The 21,716-nt window shown below is 38.2% G+C and overlaps 2 protein-coding genes across 3 annotated transcripts in view; both read right to left on the reverse strand.

Moving 5' to 3' along the window:
• Positions 1 to 981, reverse strand: part of LOC146468883 (uncharacterized) — a 38,108-nt gene extending 37,127 nt beyond the window's left edge. The window contains exon 1 of the mRNA XM_085124092.1: positions 715 to 981. Coding sequence (XP_084980218.1) covers positions 715 to 981 — 267 coding nt within the window. The remainder of the gene's footprint in view (positions 1 to 714) is intronic.
• A 2,505-nt stretch (positions 982 to 3,486) lies between these two features.
• LOC146468884 (uncharacterized) lies at positions 3,487 to 21,452 on the reverse strand. Of its 2 annotated transcripts, XM_085123886.1 has the most exons (15): positions 20,930 to 21,445; positions 17,052 to 17,210; positions 15,511 to 15,916; positions 14,679 to 14,932; positions 13,702 to 13,848; positions 13,259 to 13,391; positions 11,906 to 12,138; positions 11,088 to 11,234; positions 10,645 to 10,777; positions 9,303 to 9,535; positions 8,361 to 8,510; positions 7,223 to 7,337; positions 5,741 to 5,946; positions 5,050 to 5,196; positions 3,487 to 4,372 (listed from the first exon to the last, which is right to left on the reverse strand). In XM_085123886.1, the coding sequence occupies exons 1-15, from the start codon at positions 21,200 to 21,202 to the stop codon at positions 4,154 to 4,156; spliced, it is 2,955 nt and encodes a 984-aa protein (XP_084980012.1). In that variant the 5' UTR covers positions 21,203 to 21,445; the 3' UTR covers positions 3,487 to 4,153. The 2 variants fall into 2 exon arrangements, with proteins under 2 accessions (XP_084980012.1, XP_084980013.1); XM_085123887.1 differs by lacking the exons at positions 9,303 to 9,535; positions 10,645 to 10,777; positions 11,088 to 11,234 and having other exon boundaries at positions 20,930 to 21,452.
• Positions 21,453 to 21,716: the final 264 nt, after the last annotated feature.

Below are 21,716 nucleotides of genomic sequence, written 5' to 3' on the forward strand. Positions count from 1 at the left end.
CAGCTTTAAACGTATGCATCAATGATAGTTGAGTTAAGCAAACTGTGGCGATATTGAATCTGTAATAATGAAATAGAGGCTGGCTATCTTGTAAATATTACGATTTTTTTTTCAAGAAAAATAATTAACGGAAAATAGTTCAAGAAATCAATTTAATGTCAACCGTTGTCGCGAGCCGACATTTCACCACTAGATACATAAACATCGTAATTTAAATGCACGTCACAAACTGTCACCTGTAAACTAATAGAGGCTTTCAAGCGTGGTTGTTGGTAATTTTTAAGGAATTTTTCCGCTTGAATTAAGGTTTTGAACACTGGATACCTACGATTCCCAACAGTTCACCCCTTTACTGTTCTTTTGTGATCTTTGATTACCAAAAGATTTCAATTTTATCATATCTTTTTTTACGTGCCATCTATTCGAAGTTTTGTCTATTTCGATCTCAAAGCGAACTCTGTTGCTTGTTGCTTGTGTGGTTGACCGGTTGGCTCGCGTAATTTTTGCCAGAATTGACTCACATTCGACACGAGACTAAGCACGACATATAACTTGGGTCCAAGCGTACTATTGACAAGTAAATAAACTCGAACAGTATTCAAAACACCATTCAGTATCCAGAGCTCGTAGTATTCATTAACAAACACCAAGTACACTTTGAATTTGCACAAGAGCGCTAAAAAGGCAAAATGCTGTTTATCTGGTTTCACATACCCGTATATAACCTGATCTATCACTTGGAACTCCTCCAACTGCCACGTCGTAGTTCTCCATGTTGTTAGGAGCATTCAAAGCGAAACCAAACCCGACCCAACCTGTGGCACGAACTTCTACCAAAAATTCAAAAGTGTCTGTAGACTCACTGTAGTTGTGGGAAACATTGTAGTTTCCATTATCAAGAACAATGGTGTTAAAAAACGCACCACTAGTGCTTGGGTAAAACAAAAATAGTATTAACACATACAACTGAACATAACTCATTGGAAAATGAAGTGGATGGTTTCGAGTGAACAACAAATTTACCGAAGCATTTTTCGATAAACCCTATATATATCTTAGCATTCTTTTGAACGGATCACTGCTTGACCAATATCTTTTGTTTCAAGTATATATTAACTTTGGGTGTTTACAAAATTTTAAGTAACACCGGTATGACTTTATTGTGGCACGAAATAAAATATTTAGATCGCGCTAACGGCAGTTTCTATGGCAGTGTGGTACCTCAAGAGAGAACCCGTGGGAAATACTCGTACCGGTTTGGTGGTCGCCCTGGTTATTATTTAATCACCCCATTATCATTAGGCGCAAACAAAGATGCCTGGTTTGTAATATAAGAGCTAGACGTATTTCTACAAAGCAAGCGGCGAAACTGTTTACTTGCTGCAACAAGTTTATTTAAGAAAGGACTGATCAGCGCTATGCGGTTGGTTTCTGGTATATCAGCATTCATCTTACAAGGCTTACTTCCTTCTGAATCCATTTGCCTGTATCAGATTTGCTATAATTCATAGTAAAGGTTGTTGTAAACTTGACATGAAGTAAGTAAATAACGATTGATTGATTGATTGCCAAGACGAAGAATTCGGGCCAATGATAAACCGTACAAAAATGAACGAGGCTAGTGTCTTGCCATCTACACCAAAGCAACTGGTCATGAGCTCGTCTTTACATCAGAAAACAAAATTAAGGGGAAGCCGGGATAATACTGCCTTTCTCAGGGCTGAGCATTTACAGGGGAGGTGGTGTGGTCGAGTGGTTAGAGACTCGGACTGGTAATCTGGAGACCCTAGGTTCGAGTGCCCTCTCTGTTTCGGGTGTAGTCCCCTCTTCAAATCCTCGGCCACACTTTGTAAATAGCCAGTTGGTAAACCTCCCTACCTGTTGGGATTTTTAAGGAGTTTCTATTCTGCTTGTAATATTTTTTTGATAACAGGGCCCCACGAGCTTCTAGCTTTAAATTTAACTGTGTATAAATGAATTAGCTTTACTTTTTAATCGTACTTTTACAGCTACAACGTTTATCAGAAACAAGGAAATAATAAGGAACGAAAATATAGTAATTTAATAGTAAATTCCTTAATCCCTTTGTCCGCTCATTAATTTGTCTTCCCTTGTTCGTCGTTCATTCCTTGTTTGTTCATTCATTTTTTATAACACCATTTATTCATACTGTTAAATTTACTCACAAGACCATCCGTTGGTTGTTTGGTTTGTTCTTTCGTTTCGTTACAACCTCGTTCTTCTTCACAGGAAGAGGAGAGACCCTGGGAACGAGGTTGGTTCCGCCACTGCATTGGTACGAGACTGTAGTTGCGCAATAAAAGGGTAGGCCCCTACTTCCTGCCACATCTTGGTGAACGTGAAATGGAAATTTAGACGCCGTCCAGTCGTGGCACGTTGTTGACTTGAGCATCCTCTGAAAAAATATGCCTCAAATTTCATAATACCACCACAGTGATGTAAGGCATCGATTTCTAATTCGGTTAACGGGGTTTATTCCCAAAATTACTGAGTTAATTTTATCGGTAAGGGTAAGTAGAAAACGATGCATGTTGTTTGTCAGTTGTTTATACTCTGATGGTTGATTGACAACTGAAGGTGAAAATGGTCAGGCCAGTCTCCTTTTATACCGAAATTACCTGTTAAACGTTTGATGCCCCAGATCGTTAAGAAGGATCGTTGAAATTTGTGCATGAGTAGACAAATTAGCGTAGAGCTAAATTGTGGATAAAGTGTCTGTGTAGTCCTGAAAATTGGATACAGACTGTCGCCTGTGTCCAGTTCCAAGGACGAACAATAAATTCGAACTGGATCCTTGTAATTAAATATAAATATTTTTAGAAGTTTTATGTGGGGATTTTATTGTTGTTATTATTGTAAGCTTTTTTATGGTATTTTAGTGACATTTTTTTTTAACTCTTTTATACATTTTTCTCATCGTGTTTAAATAAATGGTAAATTCAGGGCCCGAGTAAAAGGGATATATCCTGCATATAGTCCCTTGCACTAGCGTATACTCGATTTTTGGTAAGGTACTCATCAAAAGCCACATTCAAGTATAGTGACCGCCAGGTACAGAGCCAGCCGACCTCTCAGTATACATTACAAAAGCCCCTATATGTAATGTTTAAAACACGAGCAGCAGTTTTGTATCATTTTTTTTTTTTAAACCACGAGGCGCAGCCGAGTAGTTTTAGACCCGATAAAACACGTGCTGCGAGGTTTTTGAACGGTTTCAAAAACATTCCTGGAAAAGCGTGTGTCAAGAGAGTTCATAACAATGATGCTTTTGTGAACGTTGGAAATTAGCATACGAGAAAAACATTGAACACCGCATACTAATAAGGAGGAGGTTTTATCGGGTTTTAAAACCACTGCACGTGATGTTTTATCGACCATTTGATAGGGCAATGGGCTTATGAATTATTAATGAGTTTTTGAAAGCTACATACGCCACAGAAGGAATTGCACATAAATACACGAGAGTGAAGTCAAAAATTCTTTATTCTATTTATTGCAGTAGGGCTATACTTTGTCTACTTAATGCCAGGAAATCCTCCAAAGAAATCGAGGTTTTATAGAGGTAATGGCTCAGAGTTAAACGATCTGGGTTTATATTAAGAAGGACGCTACAGTAAAAAAAAGTCTATGCCCTTATGTAAAAACATTAGAAACGTAGTGATAATTTTGAGGCAAACACATTTCAAAATTAGAGTATGTATTATCAAGCGAATGAGCGAAAAGCATATTCATGAACTACCTTTTAAAAAAAAGAGTGGTCGATCATTTTATTCAGAACTGATCTACCACGAATAAAATCATGGAATTCTCCTGTCTAATCCATCTCAGTTACGATAATTTCTGCCGCCGAAAGAGCATTTATTTGGTCGTATTGTACATTCGTTTGACAGGTTTCACAACTTTAATACAGCCACCATCTTGCCAACGCGTTCTCTTAAACCGCTTTGGGGTTTCCGCTGGAGTCATCCAGCATTTAGATTTGGCTTTTGCCGTAAATGTCTTAAGATTTAAGGGATTTGAGATCTACTGACTGAGAACAAGTTTGTTCTAAAAGTCCTCCGTTTGACTGTAAAAAAAGTAGTCCTTTCTATTTCTTAGTCAACTACATGTCCCAAATGACAGTTTCTTAGATTTACAACAGCAAAACATTTAGCAATGTTATGGTTAGAGTAACAATCCCATAGATGCCTGAACACAGAGTGGACGCCGCTGAAGGATCTGTTGGAATAGGCTGCTCTGTTACCATGACAACTTTCTCCTCCCATCCTTTTTTAGAATGTTCACCAAACGTTCTTGGGTCATTGGCGTCCAAAGCGCTATAGGCCCAAACTATATTCACTTCTCCGCCGGGCTGCAACAAAACCAGAAAAAAATAAAATCAGCCACATAAAAAAGTATAGTTGTGCTTGTGGTGAGGGAAACCGAACATGGTGGTTTTGGTATCGCTTTCTATTTATCGAGAATCCTGGCTGAAAATCTGAATTGAATATCCAATTTGAGCGGATGGGAAAAACTCCAGAACGATTGGCCCACCTTAAAATACGCTATTCGTTAACGGTGTTAGGCTGTTTGGACCAAAATTTACCATTTTATTTGACTTAACCGATAAGCCGATTGTTTTTTATATTGAGTAAGGTAACGTTTGTTTAGTAGAGTTTCAAAACACGCTAGGAATATCATGCATTATTAGGGGAAATGCAAACTAGCTGTATTTATGTCAAATTAAACACGTGGAAGAGTGTTTTCTGCCGATTTCCAAACACCGAGAAGTGGGTTGAGAAAACGAGGCGTAGCCGAGTTTTTTTTCTTTTAACCAACTCCAGTAGAAAATCCGTATCAGTGCAAATAGATTTACAAAAAGCTGGGGCGAAAAAGACAAAAAAAAAAAAAAGAACCTGAACAGTCAAATAAATTGATAACGCATATGAAAGCATATAGCGATGGAGCCCAAGAAATCCGAATCTGGAGTTTTAGTGAGGGATTAACATTAGGCCTCTGTGGATTACATATATAAGACATAGTGCTTACCGTAAAAGCTAGATCGTTGGGATCTTTGGTGTCAGTTCGTCTTTCAAACATCAGCTCTGTGTAGCCATCGACTTCAGATGCATTGAGAAGTTTGTAATCCTGGCTTTCGTCAAGGGCAGGCCGCATACGCCCTATAGTTTTGAAGTCCTGGGGAACAGACAGTTAAAGGGGTTAATAAAGATAACATCAAAAAAACAACCCTGGATAATCGTTTCCCGCAAGAGTTCTCCTGGTCAGCATTCAAACAACAATTTATGTACAATTAACGTTAGGTTTAGGCCACCTTCATGGCAACCTTTATTGCAACATACAAATGAAGCGAACACCTATTTCAGTATTAACGATTTTGATCTTTCAGATCATGCACTTTCTACGGCCACGACATCGATATCCGAAAAGATTGACTGCATATTCTAGAATGAAAATTGACTTTACTGTTCTCCACTAATCAGTTGTTCAGTCATATCTGCACAAGCAGTTGTTGACATAAAATCTACTGACGTGTATAAGTACTTAGAATTTATCAAGTAGTTTACATTGGCTTCAAGACTCCAGCCAGCAAGGCGAGATCTGTTTCAATCACTGTTGTATTCCCTGTTTCTCGGTCTAAAGCACTGACTCAATGGAACGAACCTCTGAATATCCCCTTCCTTTTCTTCGGGGGAAATTCACTGATGAAACAGCAACTCACCCATAAATATCCTTGGCCATTGCTATACCCGGCAACGATCACGTCATAGTCCACCATGTCGTTAGGAGCTTTCTCAGCAAAACCAAATCCAACCCAACCAGTTGTCTTCACTCTCAAGTGAATATATATCATGTCAGTCTGATCATCAAAACGCCACAATAAAGCGAATCGATTCTCGTCAAAGCGGAGAGTGAATTGGGGCATTGCTGTAGAGAGGGTTAGGAATAGCAAATCATTATGATGACGAAAGCTGAACCCGATTAAGCCCATGGTAGTAAAGTTGCCCTTACGTCAAAGTTAATCACTGACTGCAATAACAAAGCAACTGTTCTTAACCAGTGAATTTTAATACGTTTCATGTTTTACTTGTATCAGAACGACTGTTTATGTTTGTTTATGGCTAAATTTCTGCGTGTGTTAGCCTCCCAAGCAATCGTTTTGGAGGAGTCGTGGAACAAGAGTAATATGATTTCCCAAACACGACCGCGTAGGCTGTTTGGTTTTATCAACAGAGTCGATTAGGCAATTTAGTCACCATAAAGCGATTTAAAACGTTTCAAGCGGTAGCCCTTCGTCAGAGTGAAATGACAAAGGGCTAATGCACGAAACGCAACTCTCGATACTCTTTACAGTGGACAAACTACCTTATTACCTCAGTTGATAAAACTGCCAAACATTCGTTTCCCCTCCTCCATCGACGCAGAACCACAGTTCCTTTAAAAACTTTAAAAATCCCTTATGTACCCACAAGTAGATGTGTAACCTTATCTGGGCCAACGTAGCTGATGTTTCCCTCCAATGACTTCAATCTAAATGCAATTGTTGTGACGTTATAGCATTTTGGTGTCGCATCTTTTTCTTCACGGAACTCTCTGTTTCCACGGTAGCCATGTATTGTCGGGCATGTGTACCCAAATTTAGAGACTTTTATGAAAACTAACTTTAACAATTGTAACGGCAATTTCCGAAGAAGTGCATAGAAGAATCGTCAAGAATACTCTCGCGGAATTTCTCTTCGGAGGGTACCGGGGATTATTGTGCCACTACAGTAAACAATATTATCACAACCCCACATCTTGTCAGCGCCCAACGACAGTTTTCTCGCAAATCCTTTGCTTTTAAAGCACCTTAGGTTCATTTCAGGCCGCCCCATAATATTTTTATCTTTTCGGTCATTCTAGGGGAACTTGAGTCTTTTCGAAATTTTTAGGGCATAATGTCCATTTCCCGAAAACCTTATCGAACCTTAGGTCTTATTTCCTTTCCGAAAATCTTAGCTGACCTCTCTTCGGTACCTAAAATCACATTTTTTATCAATCCGAAAACACAAGATCTTAAATTTCCCATATCACGAACGTTCGAGGTGAAACTCCCTTTAGCAAATTGTAGGGGATTAAGGGCCTTCCGAAACGATCTGTTGGGTGCCCCTGATTGTGTGTGCAACCTGCAACGACTGGAACTGATTGCATATCACTGACATACCTGGAATGAATGTAACTTCCGGCCGAACACCTGGAAGACTGTGCTTTAGGAACTGGCCTGGTTGTACGTCACTCGTAGAATGGTAAGCCCATATAAGGAACATTGGCATTCCTTGCTGAAAATACGATGAAATATAAATGAATGAAGGGAAAGCTAGAATAGTTAAGTGCCATTCCTTGCTGGAAATCAGATGAAATAATTAACAATTGGCCTGATTATAGATAGGATACAATAGCGAAGCGCTATAATTGAGGATGAGGCATATCATGTGGAGACATTTCGAAAACCCCTACCATCATGATCTGTCTACTTGTGTCAACAAGGTTGAAGATGGACATGACAAAACGTATTAAGTATATGTAGGACATTCAGATAAAAGTCTAAACAAGGTACCTAACAAAACTAGCGTAGAAAATTCCCAGCAAAAAACTATTCAAATTAGAAGAGAAGAAACAGAGCTTTAATTGACCGTAGGTCGTGTTTATGTTCTGAAAGAAATTTGTAGATATCCGGTCTCACTCTGGTCTCGTTGATATTCGAAAAGGTGAGGGGATAGGACCCTGGCAAAAAACTTCCAACTGACTTAAAAATCTCCACATGTCTAGGAAAAATTAATTTAATATGGCTTCAGTACAATGGCTGTAACATTAAACTTTCACTACAGACTTTGCATTTCCGTGATCACTATTTACCAAGTACGGTTTTCAGTTTGCCTTATGCGCCGTTCTGAATATCCTCTAAAGGAACATAAAGCAACCAGTGATACATAATAATTCATTCTTATTTATTCACCAGGCTTAAAATATCCCATCAAATTTATTCCATTGCGCATATGCCACACGCTGACATTCAAATCCTAGCAATACGCAGGATGATTATACCATGAACCTAATTTAAGGCCTTAGCTCCCACGAGTCTCTTGTAGATCAGTGGTAGAGCATCCGAACTAGTAATTGGAAGGACTTAGATTCGACTCCTGATGAGAGCACTCGCATTTCCTTTTTGCAAGTATGCCTCTGTCACTCACTGAATAACGCATCATTCTTAACTAACCTTTTTAAAGTAAAAAAAGAAAAAAAAAACGGGCGCAGCCTTTGTCAGAAAATTCCGTGTACAGCATTATCACGACGCGTTTTACCTGAATAACAACGTCCTTTTGTTGGTCGTTGGTGTCTCGCTTGCGATAAAACCTTAATGTTGTTACACCGTTTTCTTCGCTAGAGTAACTCAGCATCCAGTCCTGTTGAGAGTCTTCTGGTGGTGCTCCAAAGCCACCGGTAAAGTAATCCTAACGAAATAACAAAAAGGAATATAGCCTTTACTATTTTGCTTAAATTGTCCATGATGGAAAGGAACAGTTCTGTCTTCCTCCGCGACCACTACAGACCATTAAGATGTATTACCTTCGGATTGTTTAGAGGTCGGTATATTGGATATGGAAAACTAAATATAAGTCCTTTTTATGTTTTAGAACTTTTATTCTGATGAAAGTGGCAGGATGAAAACGGCGATTACAATCTATTTAGTGTAGCGATATAGAACAGCAAATTTCTAAACTAGCCATCAAGACCGTATTAACCTTCGTGCTTTATAACATTTTGATCGGTTCGATGCCATCAGATACAGGTAGGGAAATATTATGATTTATCAGGCAATCCACTGAAACCGGTCCGCCGTCTGCCATTGGATCTTTCTTTCTGCATCTGTATGACAAGGCGACTACAGACTTAACTTAGATTCCATTTAGGAAGCATTTGGAAAGACAAGCACGGATGTTCAAAGGAACCATCGTGTTTCTGTTGAAAACCTGCCGAGAACTAACCGGAAACCTTCAGTTAGCTTTCACGTTGAAACCTTCCAAATAGTCTTAAAATGAAACCCATGAGAATTTGCGAGTTAAACGGCAAAAACGTTTAGAAATAGAATACTTTTAGCTTGCCTTCAAATCAGGGAAAATCACCAGGTGCAGTTTTTTTATGGTAATGATCGCAGTGTCATGTTATTTTGCTGTATGACTGAAATGATCGTCACAAGGTTCAAGCACAAATTGTTATGAAACCACAGAAGCTAAACTAGTTACCTTTAAATATCCTGATCCGCTTAAAACTCCACCAACAGCTACGTCGTATCCAACCATGCTGGTTGGTGCGTTAGTTGCAACACCAAAGCCGATCCAACCTGTGGCCCTCACTTGTACCATAAAGTGTAAAGTGTCCGTACTGCTTTCAAACATCCAGGAAGCGTTATATTTGCCATTGTCGAGAGAAACAAAGTTTGAGAAATGTGCAGGTTTAACAGGCGTAGGAGTGGCTGCTGTTGAAATATAATTTAAAGTTGTTGCTCGTCAATTGCGATCGACCAAGCAGGTGTTGGCGGTCTTTCAAAGAGATTGTAGTTAGGGCGATATACATATTACACAACGTTTCGGACCGAATTTGTCGCAGCAAAGGTCTACAGATGCGATACAGTCAAGACAAGACAAGACACTTTATTTAACGTGGTGAACATGCTTAGCCATACGGCTAGTTTGTAGATCAGTATACAACGGTAAGAAAATGATGCTAAAATAAACATCAAAAACAAAAGTCAACGGACTTTTGGCCCTCATCGAAGGGTTCCAGCAATTTGAAAAAGGAAAATTGTTAATCGAGAGTATAACCCACTCAGAAACTTTTTCGTCTTGCGTATGCCTCAGTTTTGCAGTGCAAGTTGTAAGTAAGTAAGTAAGTAAGTTTATTTTGCCACACCACAAATACAATGTAAACAAAAAAAAATAGAAAAAGATAGATTTAACGATGGCGAGGAGACCTAAAGGAAACTATGAAGCTTATATTAATTAGGTCTCCTCAGTTATTATTTTACAAGATGAAATCAAAAAAGAAGATAAGAACACGACGACGGATACAGTTACAATTTCATACAATTACAATGTCAAACGGAAGGATATATTACGAAAATAAAAGCTACAAGAAAATTAAAACTACTAATAGTTATTGTAGAAAAACGCCTTAAGTGCTTTTTTTAAAGGAGATAGAGGAGGACGAGAAACAATTTGCGAGAAACAATGACTAGTGAAACGCTGCCTTTAGTGCTGGCATTAATTACCTATCTGAAAGGTAGTCCATTTTACTCATGCCGTTTTTTTTTTTTTTTTTTTAATCTGTTGGGACGGATTCTCATTTCGTTATATCCAGAACCTTTTAGTATGACAATAAAACTCGCAAGTCGTATAGAGATAGCAAACTAATTTTAACACCCTTAGTTTCACTGAATCTCTGAAGAAATGTATACAGGAATCATCAAGAATTCCTGAGAGTAACTTCTCTTTGCCGAGTTATAATACTACTTGACAGAAGTGGCTTCTAAACTCCACATCCCACGCTTTTAAAATACCTCTTACTGACTGCATATCACTAACGTACCTGGTGTTGGCGTAGTAGCAGCAGCAATGAATGTAACTTCCCGAGAACCTGGATAACTGTGCTTTGCAAACTGGCCTGTTTGAACGTCACTCGTAGAATGGTAAGCCCATATAAGGAACATTGGCATTCCTTGCTGAAAATAAGATGAAATATAATAGTGTTTTACAACGCTACTTTTGAGAACTTATCTTCGTTTAATGAAAGGAGTTTGGCACTGAAAGTGTTTCTAGGGGCTCCTTAACAAAAAAGGATCACTAAGTTGAATCTAAATTCTCCCTCATTTGAAATGCGAATTAATCTAAAATGGCTTTAGCTTCAGTTTGCCATCTTTCGAGACATTAGGTCGTAAGTCTTACATAAACTGTCGATTTTCTTTCCTTCAAAACGCAGATCCAGCCATAGTCAGAAAATCTCTGCGGGAATTTTGTCACGACGCATTTTACCTGAATAGCAACATCCTTTTGGTCCGTGGTGTTTCGTTTGCGATAAAACCTTAGCGTTGTTACACCGTTCTCCTCGCTAGAGTAACTCAGCATCCAGTCCTGCTGGGTGTCTTCTGGTGGTGCTCCGAAGCCACCGGTGAAGTAATCCTAACAAAAAGGAATATAGCCTTTATTATTTTTCTTAAGTAGTCCATGATGGAAAGGAACACTGTTCTGTCTTCCTCCCAGACCGCTCCAGACCATTAAGATATATTACCTTCGGATTGCATGATTAAAGGTATGTTGGATATGGCAAACTAAATAGGAGCCTTTTTTATATTTTAGAACCTTTATTTTGGTGAGAGTAGCAGGATGAAAACAGCGATTACAATTTATTTAGTGTAGCGGTATAGAACAGCAAATTTGTAAACTAGCCTTCTCAAACTCATTAATAATTCATCAAGAGATGAATTATTAACGAGACTACAGACTTAACTTAGATTCCCTTTAGGAAGCATTTCGAAAGACAAGCACGGATCTTCAAAAGAACCATCGTGTTTCTGTTAAACCTTTCGAGAATAGCGGAAACCTTCAGTTAGCTTTCACGTTGAAACCTTCCAAATAGTCTAAAAATAAAACCCACGAGAAACTGCGAGTTAAACGGCAAAAAACGTTTTAAAAAGAATGCTTTAGCTTGCCTTCAATTCAGACAAAATCATCGCGCGCAGTTTTTTTATGGTAATGATCACTGTGCCATGTTATTTTGCTGTATGACTGAAATGTTAGTCACAAGGTTCAAGCACAAATTGTTATGAAACCACAGAAACTAAACTAGTTACCTTTAAGTATCCTGATCCGCTTAAAACTCCACCAACAGCTACGTCGTATCCAACCATGCTGGTTGGTGCGTTAGTTGCAACACCAAAGCCGATCCAACCCGTGGCCCTCACTTGTACCATAAAGTGTAAAGTGTCCGTACTGCTATCAAACATCCAGGAAGCGTTATATTTGCCATTGTCGAGAGAAACAAAGTTTGAGAAATGTACAGGTTTAACAGGCGTAGGAGTGGCTGCTGTTGAAATATAATTTAAAGTTGTTGCTCGTCAATTGCGATCGACCAAGCAGGTGTTGGCGGTCTTTCAAAGAGATTGTAGTTAGGGCGATATACATATTACACAACGTTTCGGACCGAATTTGTCGCAGCAAAGGTCTACAGATGCGATACAGTCAAGACAAGACAAGACAAGACACTTTATTTAACGTGGTGAACATGCTTAGCCATACGGCTAGTTTGTAGACATACAACGGTGAGAAAATGATGCTAAAATAAACATCAAATACAAAAGTCAACGGACTTTTGGCCTTCATCGAAGGGTTCCAGCAATTTGAAAAAGGAAAATTGTTAATTGCAGAGTATAACCCACTCAGAAACTTTTTCGTCTTGCGTATGCCTCAGTTTTGCAGTGCAAGTTGTAAGTAAGTAAGTAAGTAAGTAAGTTTATTTTGCCACACCACAAATACAATGTAGACAAAAACAAAAAAAATAGAAAAAGATAGATGTAACAATGGCGAGGAGACCTAAAGGAAACTATGAAGCTTATATTAATTAGGTCTCCTCAGTTCTTATTTTACAAGATGAAATCAAAAAAGAAGATAAGAACACGACGACGGATACAGTTACAATTTCATACAATTACAATGTCAAACGGAAGGATATATTACGAAAAGAAAAGCTACAAGAAAATTAAAACTACTAATAGTTATTGTAGAAAACGCCTTAAGTGCTTTTTTTAAAGGAGATAGAGGAGGACGAGAAACAATTTGCGAGAAACAATGACTAGTGAAACGCTGCCTTTAGTGCTGGCATTAATTACGCATCTGAAAGGTAGTCCATTTTACTCATGCCGTTTTTTTTTTGTTTTTTTTTAATCTGTTGGGACGGATTCTCATTTCGTTATATCCAGAACCTCTTAGTATGACAATAAAACTCGCAAGTCGTATAGAGATAGCAAACTAATTTTAACACCCTTAGTTTCACTGAATCTCTGAAGAAATGTATACAGGAATCATCAAGAATTCCTGAGAGTAACTTCTCTTTGCCGAGTTATAATACTCCTTGACAGAAGTGGCTTCTAAACTCCACATCCCACGCTTTTAAAATACCTGTTACTAACTGCATATCACTAACGTACCTGGTGTTGGCGTAGTTGCAGCAGCAATGAATGTAACTTCCCGAGAACCTGGATAACTGTGCTTTGCAAACTGGCCTGTTTGAACGTCACTCGTAGAATGGTAAGCCCATATAAGGAACATTGGCATTCCTTGCTGAAAATAAGATGAAATATAATAGTGTTTTAGAATGCTACTTTTGAGAACTTATCTTCGTTTAATGAAAGGAGTTTGGCACTGAAAGTGTTTCTAGGGGCTCCTTAACAAAAAAGGATCACTAAGTTGAATCTAAATTCTCCCTCATTTGAAATGCGAATTAATCTAAAATGGCTTTAGCTTCAGTTTGCCATCTTTCGAGACATTAGGTCGTAAGTCTTACATAAACTGTCGATTTTCTTTCCTTCAAAACGCAGATCCAGCCATAGTCAGAAAATCTCTGCGGGAATTTTGTCACGACGCATTTTACCTGAATAGCAACATCCTTTTGGTCCGTGGTGTTTCGTTTGCGATAAAACCTTAGCGTTGTTACACCGTTCTCCTCGCTAGAGTAACTCAGCATCCAGTCCTGCTGGGTGTCTTCTGGTGGTGCTCCGAAGCCACCGGTGAAGTAATCCTAACAAAAAGGAATATAGCCTTTATTATTTTTCTTAAGTAGTCCATGATGGAAAGGAACACTGTTCTGTCTTCCTCCCAGACCGCTCCAGACCATTAAGATATATTACCTTCGGATTGCATGATTAAAGGTATGTTGGATATGGCAAACTAAATAGGAGCCTTTTTTATATTTTAGAACCTTTATTTTGGTGAGAGTAGCGGGATGAAAACAGCGATTACAATTTACTTAGTGTAGCGGTATAGAACAGCAAATTTGTAAACTAGCCTTCTCAAACTCATTAATAATTCATCAAGAGATGAATTATTAACGAGACTACAGACTTAACTTAGATTCCCTTTAGGAAGCATTTCGAAAGACAAGCACGGATCTTCAAAAGAACCATCGTGTTTCTGTTAAACCTTTCGAGAATAGCGGAAACCTTCAGTTAGCTTTCACGTTGAAACCTTCCAAATAGTCTAAAAATAAAACCCACGAGAAACTGCGAGTTAAGCGGCAAAAAACGTTTAAAAGAGAATACTTTAACTTGCCTTCAATTCAGACAAAATCATCAAGTGCCGTTTTAATTTTTATGGTAATGATCACCTGGCTCTTTTGGCCACTACGCACTTCTTCCGTAGAATGTAAAATTACTAAATAAATTGCTTTGCACGTTTAATTTTTTTTTTCTTACTATAAATTATATTGTATTTCATTGTAATAAGTGTGAATAAAATTAAATTGAATTGAATTGAATTGTGCCATGTTATTTTGCTGTATGACTCAGTGAAATGTTAGTCACAAGGTTCAAGAACAAATTGTTATGAGACCACAGAAGCTAAACTAGTTACCTTTAAGTATCCTAATCCGCTTAAAACTCCACCAACAGCTACGTCGTATCCAACCATGCTGGTTGGTGCGTTAGTTGCAACACCAAATCCAACCCAACCCGTGGCTCTCACCTCCACCATAAAGTGTAAAGTGTCCGTGCTGCTATTGAACATCCAGGAAGCGTTATATTTGCCATTGTCGAGAGAAACAAAGTTTGCAAAATGTAGAGGTTTAACAGGCGTAGGAGTAGGCATGACTACTGACGAGCTGGATGCTGTTGGAAGATAATTTTAAATTTTTGCTTGTCATTTGCGTTTGCCCAAGTAGGTGCGAGCAGTCTTGGAAGAGATTGTACTTAGGGCGATATATACATGTTACCGAATAAACAAAGCTCCGCACGTGGTACAGTAAAATCGCAAAATGTATATTTAAAGTTACACATTTTACTAAGGTTGACAGGTGCAATACACGTCAACGTACTTTTGCCCGCATTTTTGCTCGTTCATGGAAGAATTCCAGCAACGGCAAAAGGTAAAATTTACATTTGCCGGGTACAGTAAACTTTACAACTTTTTTGTCATACGTGTGTCGCAGTTTTGCTGCAATCCAACTTGCAATTGTGAGAAACGATGACTAGTGAAATAAAGCCTTTAGTGAACATTTTTTTTTTATGTTTAGCCGTGTAAGAGGTAGGTCCGCTTAATCTACTCATACCGGGTTCTTTTATGATCTTCTGAGACCGGTGGGGGCGGGCGGATTTCCACTCTGTTAAATCAAGTACCTAGCCTTTGACAGTTATGTGACAATGAAACTCAGAAGGCTTATTGAACGACCAAAGGACCCCACACTCACCTACAGGTGTCGTGGTCGACGGTCCAATAACAGATGTGGTCATCGCTGTCAAAGTTGATGTAGTAACTGCTGGCGGTGTTGATGCACTCATCGATGCCAATGTTGACGTAGTAACCGCTGGCGGTGTTGATGCACTCATAGGTTCCAATGTTGATGTAGTAACTGCTGGCGGTGTTGATACACTCATCGATGCCAATGTTGATGTGGTCATTGCTGCTATTATAGATGTTGTGATGGAAGCCATCGCTGATGTACTGGTAGATACTGCTGATACCATGGTTGTAACGGCAGCATCCGGGATTAGTGTTACATTCGGCCGGACGCCTCTAGAGGCATGCTTTGCAAACTGTCCTGGCTCTACGTCACTCGACGCATAAGCCCAGACAATGAAAATTGGGGTCCCTTGCTGTAAGTGAACAGAAATTCAAATTAAGTTAAAAAAAAAACTAGGTCACGGATTTTTTTCTCCTCAAATATACTCTGGAATCAGTATGTCTTTGTAGTCTTGTATTTTCACGTTCGAGCCTGTTGTCCGTTATTGTTGCAAAAATCCGCGACCTGTAGTCCTCTCCATATGCTTTTGAAGTATTTTGCTCTGTTATCACGCTACCTTCAGAGTATCAAGATGTCCCACTCGGTTTCTTTTTTTAAAATCCCTTAGAAAAAGTGTTACTTATTTACCTTTGCATATTCACGTACGTTGACGCCAGCTGTCATTGTTGTAAAAAAGCGATCCGTAATCATTCTTTTAACTCCCCATTTGCTCTTCAAGAGTTCTTCGCGGTTATCATGACAGGGCCCATAAAAACACCAAGACGACGTCATTTAAGGGAAGTGGTCAAAACTACTATACTCGAACAGGACCAACCAAACCACACAAAAAATGGTGGTTTCTGCTTGCACCCCTCTTCCTCATGATCAACCGCGAAAGATGGTGCCTTTATTGCATAGCCACTCCTCCATCAAGCCATAAAAAATGACAACGAGATTGAAACCTCACTTTTCTCGGTTTTTCTAGAAATGCTGACTTTTGCGAGCTGAATATTTCCGCTGTTTCTACTCAAAATTTAAAGCCAATTTTTTCGGTTATGTTAACGAGATAGGTGGTGTCTTTGAAAACCCCCCAGCCACAGACAAGGTGGGTCCTCTTAGGACAAACTTGTTATGACTAGTTCCCTGATCAAATGAATCTTCTACCTTTTATTAACTGAATCCATTTAAGTTTACCCTATCCGTTCGTTGCCGATTACACTTAGCTATAAAGCACTAAGCACTCTTGTAAAGCAACTTTTAACCGAAATTTACCATTAAATAAGTTTCAGTTTTCTATTGGACTGATGCAGTAACAACACAACGGGTTCACAATTGTCCAAGCCCTGAGCTTATTCCATTCTCAGACCGCTAATGGAGGGGAGTGCCTACCACCGGTAAAGATGTTTTGGTTTTTCATATTATTACTTACAGTTGCTGAGAAATCTCTTTGATGCAACAAACAAATTAACTAAGGTACAAATCATAGTTGTTGTCATGAGAATGTTTACCTCAATGGCAATATCATTTGCATCCGTGGTGTTTCGCTTGCGGTAAAACTTTAACGTTGTCACACCGCTTTGTTCTGTTGAGTTTGTCAAATGCCAGTTCTGCTCAGAATCCAATGGAGGCCCAACGCCACCAGTTGGAACGCCATTGGTGAGGTAATCCTGGTGAAATAACGTAAAGGTATTGGTTATTCCGATCATATGGAGAAGGGTCATGAGTAAGAATACACTCTTTTTTTATGTATATAAGAACGTCTACACCAGCAGTTGGAAAGCCATTGGTTAGGTAATCCTGGTACGTGAAACAACGTAAGGGTATTCATTATTCAGATTATAAGGAGAAGAGTTAGTAAGAATACACTCTCTTTTTTTGTCTGTTTTTAAGAACGTTTAATTTTGAGGCTGAGACTGAACTTTCTTATTTTTTGTTAATTTAAGCCTGAAAACGTTCTTAAGTCTTCGTCATGAAGTTTTTAGTAGTTTATACTTTTAATAGTCCTGTATGAAAACAATAGAATACAACCGAAGCCCAGTCAAAAACTGAGATGTTCAGCTATGTACCAGGCATGCAATAATAAACCCACTAGTAGTGTTTAAAATATGTCCCTTTATCACTTTATAGACTGAAGCTTTACATGTATTATTTTATCCGTGTCTATACTGTACATTTCAAAAACATTTGGTCAAAATAAAATATTGTTAACTGGCTCTCAGCCTTAGTATGTTCTTAAATTTTAGTTAATCTCAGCCTCAATGTTCTCATAAAAAAGGTTCTTATAAAAGAAAAAAAGTGTACCAACCAGGCCCGGCTGAGGAGTTATGTTTGTCGTAAGTCCTTGTTCCGCTTAATTTCCATTTAATTTTTTGACTGCGGTTAGTCGATCTATAGACTGCTAGCAGTCCTACTTTAGATTCCTCAGATCACGCGCGCAAAGCGAAGGTAAAAATTATGCAAATTAGAAAAGTGACCGGGGAGAGATTGGGGAGCGTTTCTCACGGCTCGTGGCTTCGCCGCTCTCCAGAAATCGCGCAAGCGTGAACAAACTTAGGAGAAAAAGACTGCGAAAGAGACTGCTGGCAGTCTAGTCGATCTACCAAGACGTTTGAAATCTCAACTGGTATCACAGAAGGGAAAAAAACTTAGCTCTGGCCAAATTTAGACGTTGTTACGCCTGAAAAGTGGTTCGAACAACGAGAATACACTTATTGTATAGCCCTATTTGAAAAATGAGAAGTTTTGTACAATTCGTGCACATGTTAGGCGTTGTAATGGTATAAGTAATTCTATACTGTCAAGAGAGTCTCGATCTTGATACTGGACATGTATGTTCCGGCTTACAGGTAAATTGTTCTGTTGCGCTGAGCTGCTACACTGACAATTTTTAAAGTTGTGAAATTTGCATGCAGATAGTTTAAATATAACGACTGTGCGAAGTGTGAAGTGTATGAAGTTTAAATCCATTGTCCAAATTTGAGTCCATTCCATTTTATATTTATGGTGAGGCGATCGGGGATCACTTAGCTTGCGGTCCAAATTGGGGATCATTTCCCGTCCGAGGATCATTTACGGTCCAATTTGTGGATCATTTGCGGGACGGGATCATTTGCAGGCCTGTACAGCGCTAATATCAGTTGTTGTTCTCTTTGAATATGTAAAGCCTCTTTTATCTTAAGTTGAAAAATGGTAGGGGCGTGCCATCTAAAATATGGAAGCAATCCAATGAACATAAGGCACGACAATGTTCAGAATTCTGTGGATGTTTGAACCTTCTTTGAATCAACAATTACTCCATGTAAATCTTAAATTATCCTTATAATTTCTCACATCGTCACGTTTCACGTTCATTCTGTTTTCGCCGTTTATTATGATAAACGTTTTTGTCTACTTATTATAAATTCAACTTACAACGCTTTGTACTTTAACTGAAGATGACAGAAGTCTTTGTCGAAACATGTTTTATAACCTTAAATGTTTTGTCGTTTTCTTACCTTTATTTACTTTCAAGGGAAAAAAAGTGAAGCTATTAATAAGAAAGGAGGAGAAAGGATAAGGAACACATCAGCAATCTCTTAATTATTAAGGCGGAGTGAATTTTAGAGAACTGTTCATATAAAAAAGTAATGTTTGAAGGTGATTGAAAATTCAAATTTGAAACAATTTATTAAAGAACACGGACAACAAAACGTTCTTTTGATCTGGGTGTATGCGTTGTGGTTTTATCCTTGGTTTAAATTTTATTTTCCATTGTTTCAAACTTATCAGTTATCATACATCACGATACCCAAGAACAATAGAAGGAGTAAAATTTAAACCAACAATATCAAGGATAAATATGAACCCGTATGCACTTCTCTTTTATCTTAATATATATATATATTTTTTTTTTGTCCTTCTATTTAATTTCTTCAAACAAACCAACCAAGCAACAAAAGAGGGAAGAAAAGAAAAAAGCCCAACCATGGTTAGACTCGACTTTCCTTAAAAGGAGAATAGTAACGCTTGCGTGACTCAGTGAACTGCAGCTCTTTCATGACTTGCCATTCAGTTGTAGTCGTTACCAAGGTGACGCCAAACAAACAACGCTTATGGGATCCAGTATATTTTAGTAATATAAAGAACAACATGGCGTAACGAATTAACAAGACAATGTCGACGGAAGCCGCTCAATAGCAAGAAGGAAGCGCCCAGAGATGCTTGCTGATTGTGAACGTCAATTAGTGCTGCGGTAATTTTAACATAACTCATAGCATTTTCCTGGTTCAAAATTTATTGACTAAAAGTTGTAAAGCTTTTTCCAGCTGTCTACGGTATAATAAGAGAAACCAATAATACGTATAATCAGATGGAAATGCATCATCTTTAAATCATCATTTTCAAATCCCTCTTTGTAATATTACAAAAGAAAAGCTCTTGTATCTTTTTTTCTCCTGAAATATTTCTGTCTACCTTAAGTTTTACAAGGTGATGAACTTAATCTGAAACGTACTCCTGTGTTTGAGCAATTTTTCTATGATTGCGTGTAACGAGTTAATGAACCAGAAAAATATGCCTCAGGTCCAATCGGATATGAGATTAATTTACAAGTACGTCACAACGGTCGATAGAAGCGGCTCTCACGCAACATTCTATATTTCTATATGTTATTTATAATGCAAGTTAGGTTTATTTCAGAAAAACTTCTGTCTTGCTTTATTTTGAAAAACTGAATTTTGTTTGTGTTCACGTTGTAAGTAAGAAAAATTCACGACAACTGATACTTTTAGTTTACGATGCGGAATAAAAGTAAATTTCAGTATCAGTTTTTCGTGGGGCTACGCTATAATATATGGCTTCATCACTGCCGTTTTGTTATCGTTTGCTACTCAAAACTTGAAGTCGGCTATGCATACAGAGTTCATATATTTTCGATCTAAGGTATTAGTAAAAAATATGGTATAATATATGGTAAAAATATGGTAAAGCGATATCATTATGAGCAATTCATACAAACATCCTTTTTGAATAGCTGTCGATCTCTTAAGGGCGTGTTGTTTCATAAAAAAAAATGGAAAATAAATCAACACTAAATAAGCTAAAAAGCATGCATTAGTGACAAAAAAAATATTTGGCTCTGAAAAATCAGTACGATAATGTAAAAACCGAAATACCTCAAGGCAAGACATCATCAAATCGCTCACAAAACATATTTAAGTCACAATTCTTACGTTTTTAAAACTTTTTTGTCGGAGCGAACATGTGGTGAAAAATTCAATAAAACCAAGGTATCTGAGTGAGCCATTGTATGTTTGTATAATGTGTGTGTAAACGCATATTGTAAGTGGGTGACAACAAATTATACACTAGCATGGTACTGTATAGAATACGTCTCATATATACCAACCTTTACATAACCTGTTCCATTATTTAATACCCCGCCAATTGCAACATCGTAGCCGACCATATTGTTAGGAGCATTCAAAGCGAAACCAAACCCGACCCAACCTGTGGTACGAACTTCCACCAAAAACTCCAAAGTATCTGCGGATTCGTTGAAATTGTAGGAAACATTGTAGTTGCCCTTACTATCCAGAACAATCGTGTTGGAAAAGACATAACTGCTGCACTTAGCGTAAACCGCAAACAGCGTTAGCAGGTGTAACCGAAGAACGGCCATTGTAAGGTGATACACAGGCGTGTAGTACAAACTGATCACCTCGCGTGTGGAGTAGAATGACTAGGTGTTTTGTGGAAATGTATACATATATTCCATCGTTTGTTTGAAGCCAATCACGTAAACAATATCTTTTATTTTCATCTTCAGCGAATTATTTTGAGTTCACCGGTTGCTTAAAATTGCAATATCACCCTGAAATGGTCAAGAATTGTTCATTGAATGACTTTAAAATATCACAGTTACACTGAAAACACGCGACGAAAATAACTCGAGAAAAGTGAACTGTCAAAGCAAATTTACAGATTGTGCTGTGTATTTTACCCGCGGATGTTGAAAAAACCACCTTGCATGGGCATTAATATGTATGTGACAACTTCAACATTATTTTTAAAATAAAGTTTGCATAATTCATGGTAACCCCTGCTGAGAATGCAATAATGGACTGAGAAAGTTTGGTAAAACATTTAACCTTTTGCCAAATGATATAGCCTTTCGTCAAACTATGGTATATAAG

The sequence above is a fragment of the Pavona decussata genome, unplaced genomic scaffold (assembly GCF_977016875.1).
Source record: "Pavona decussata unplaced genomic scaffold, jaPavDecu1.1 SCAFFOLD_128, whole genome shotgun sequence".
NCBI classification, from domain to species: Eukaryota; Metazoa; Cnidaria; class Anthozoa; order Scleractinia; family Agariciidae; genus Pavona; species Pavona decussata.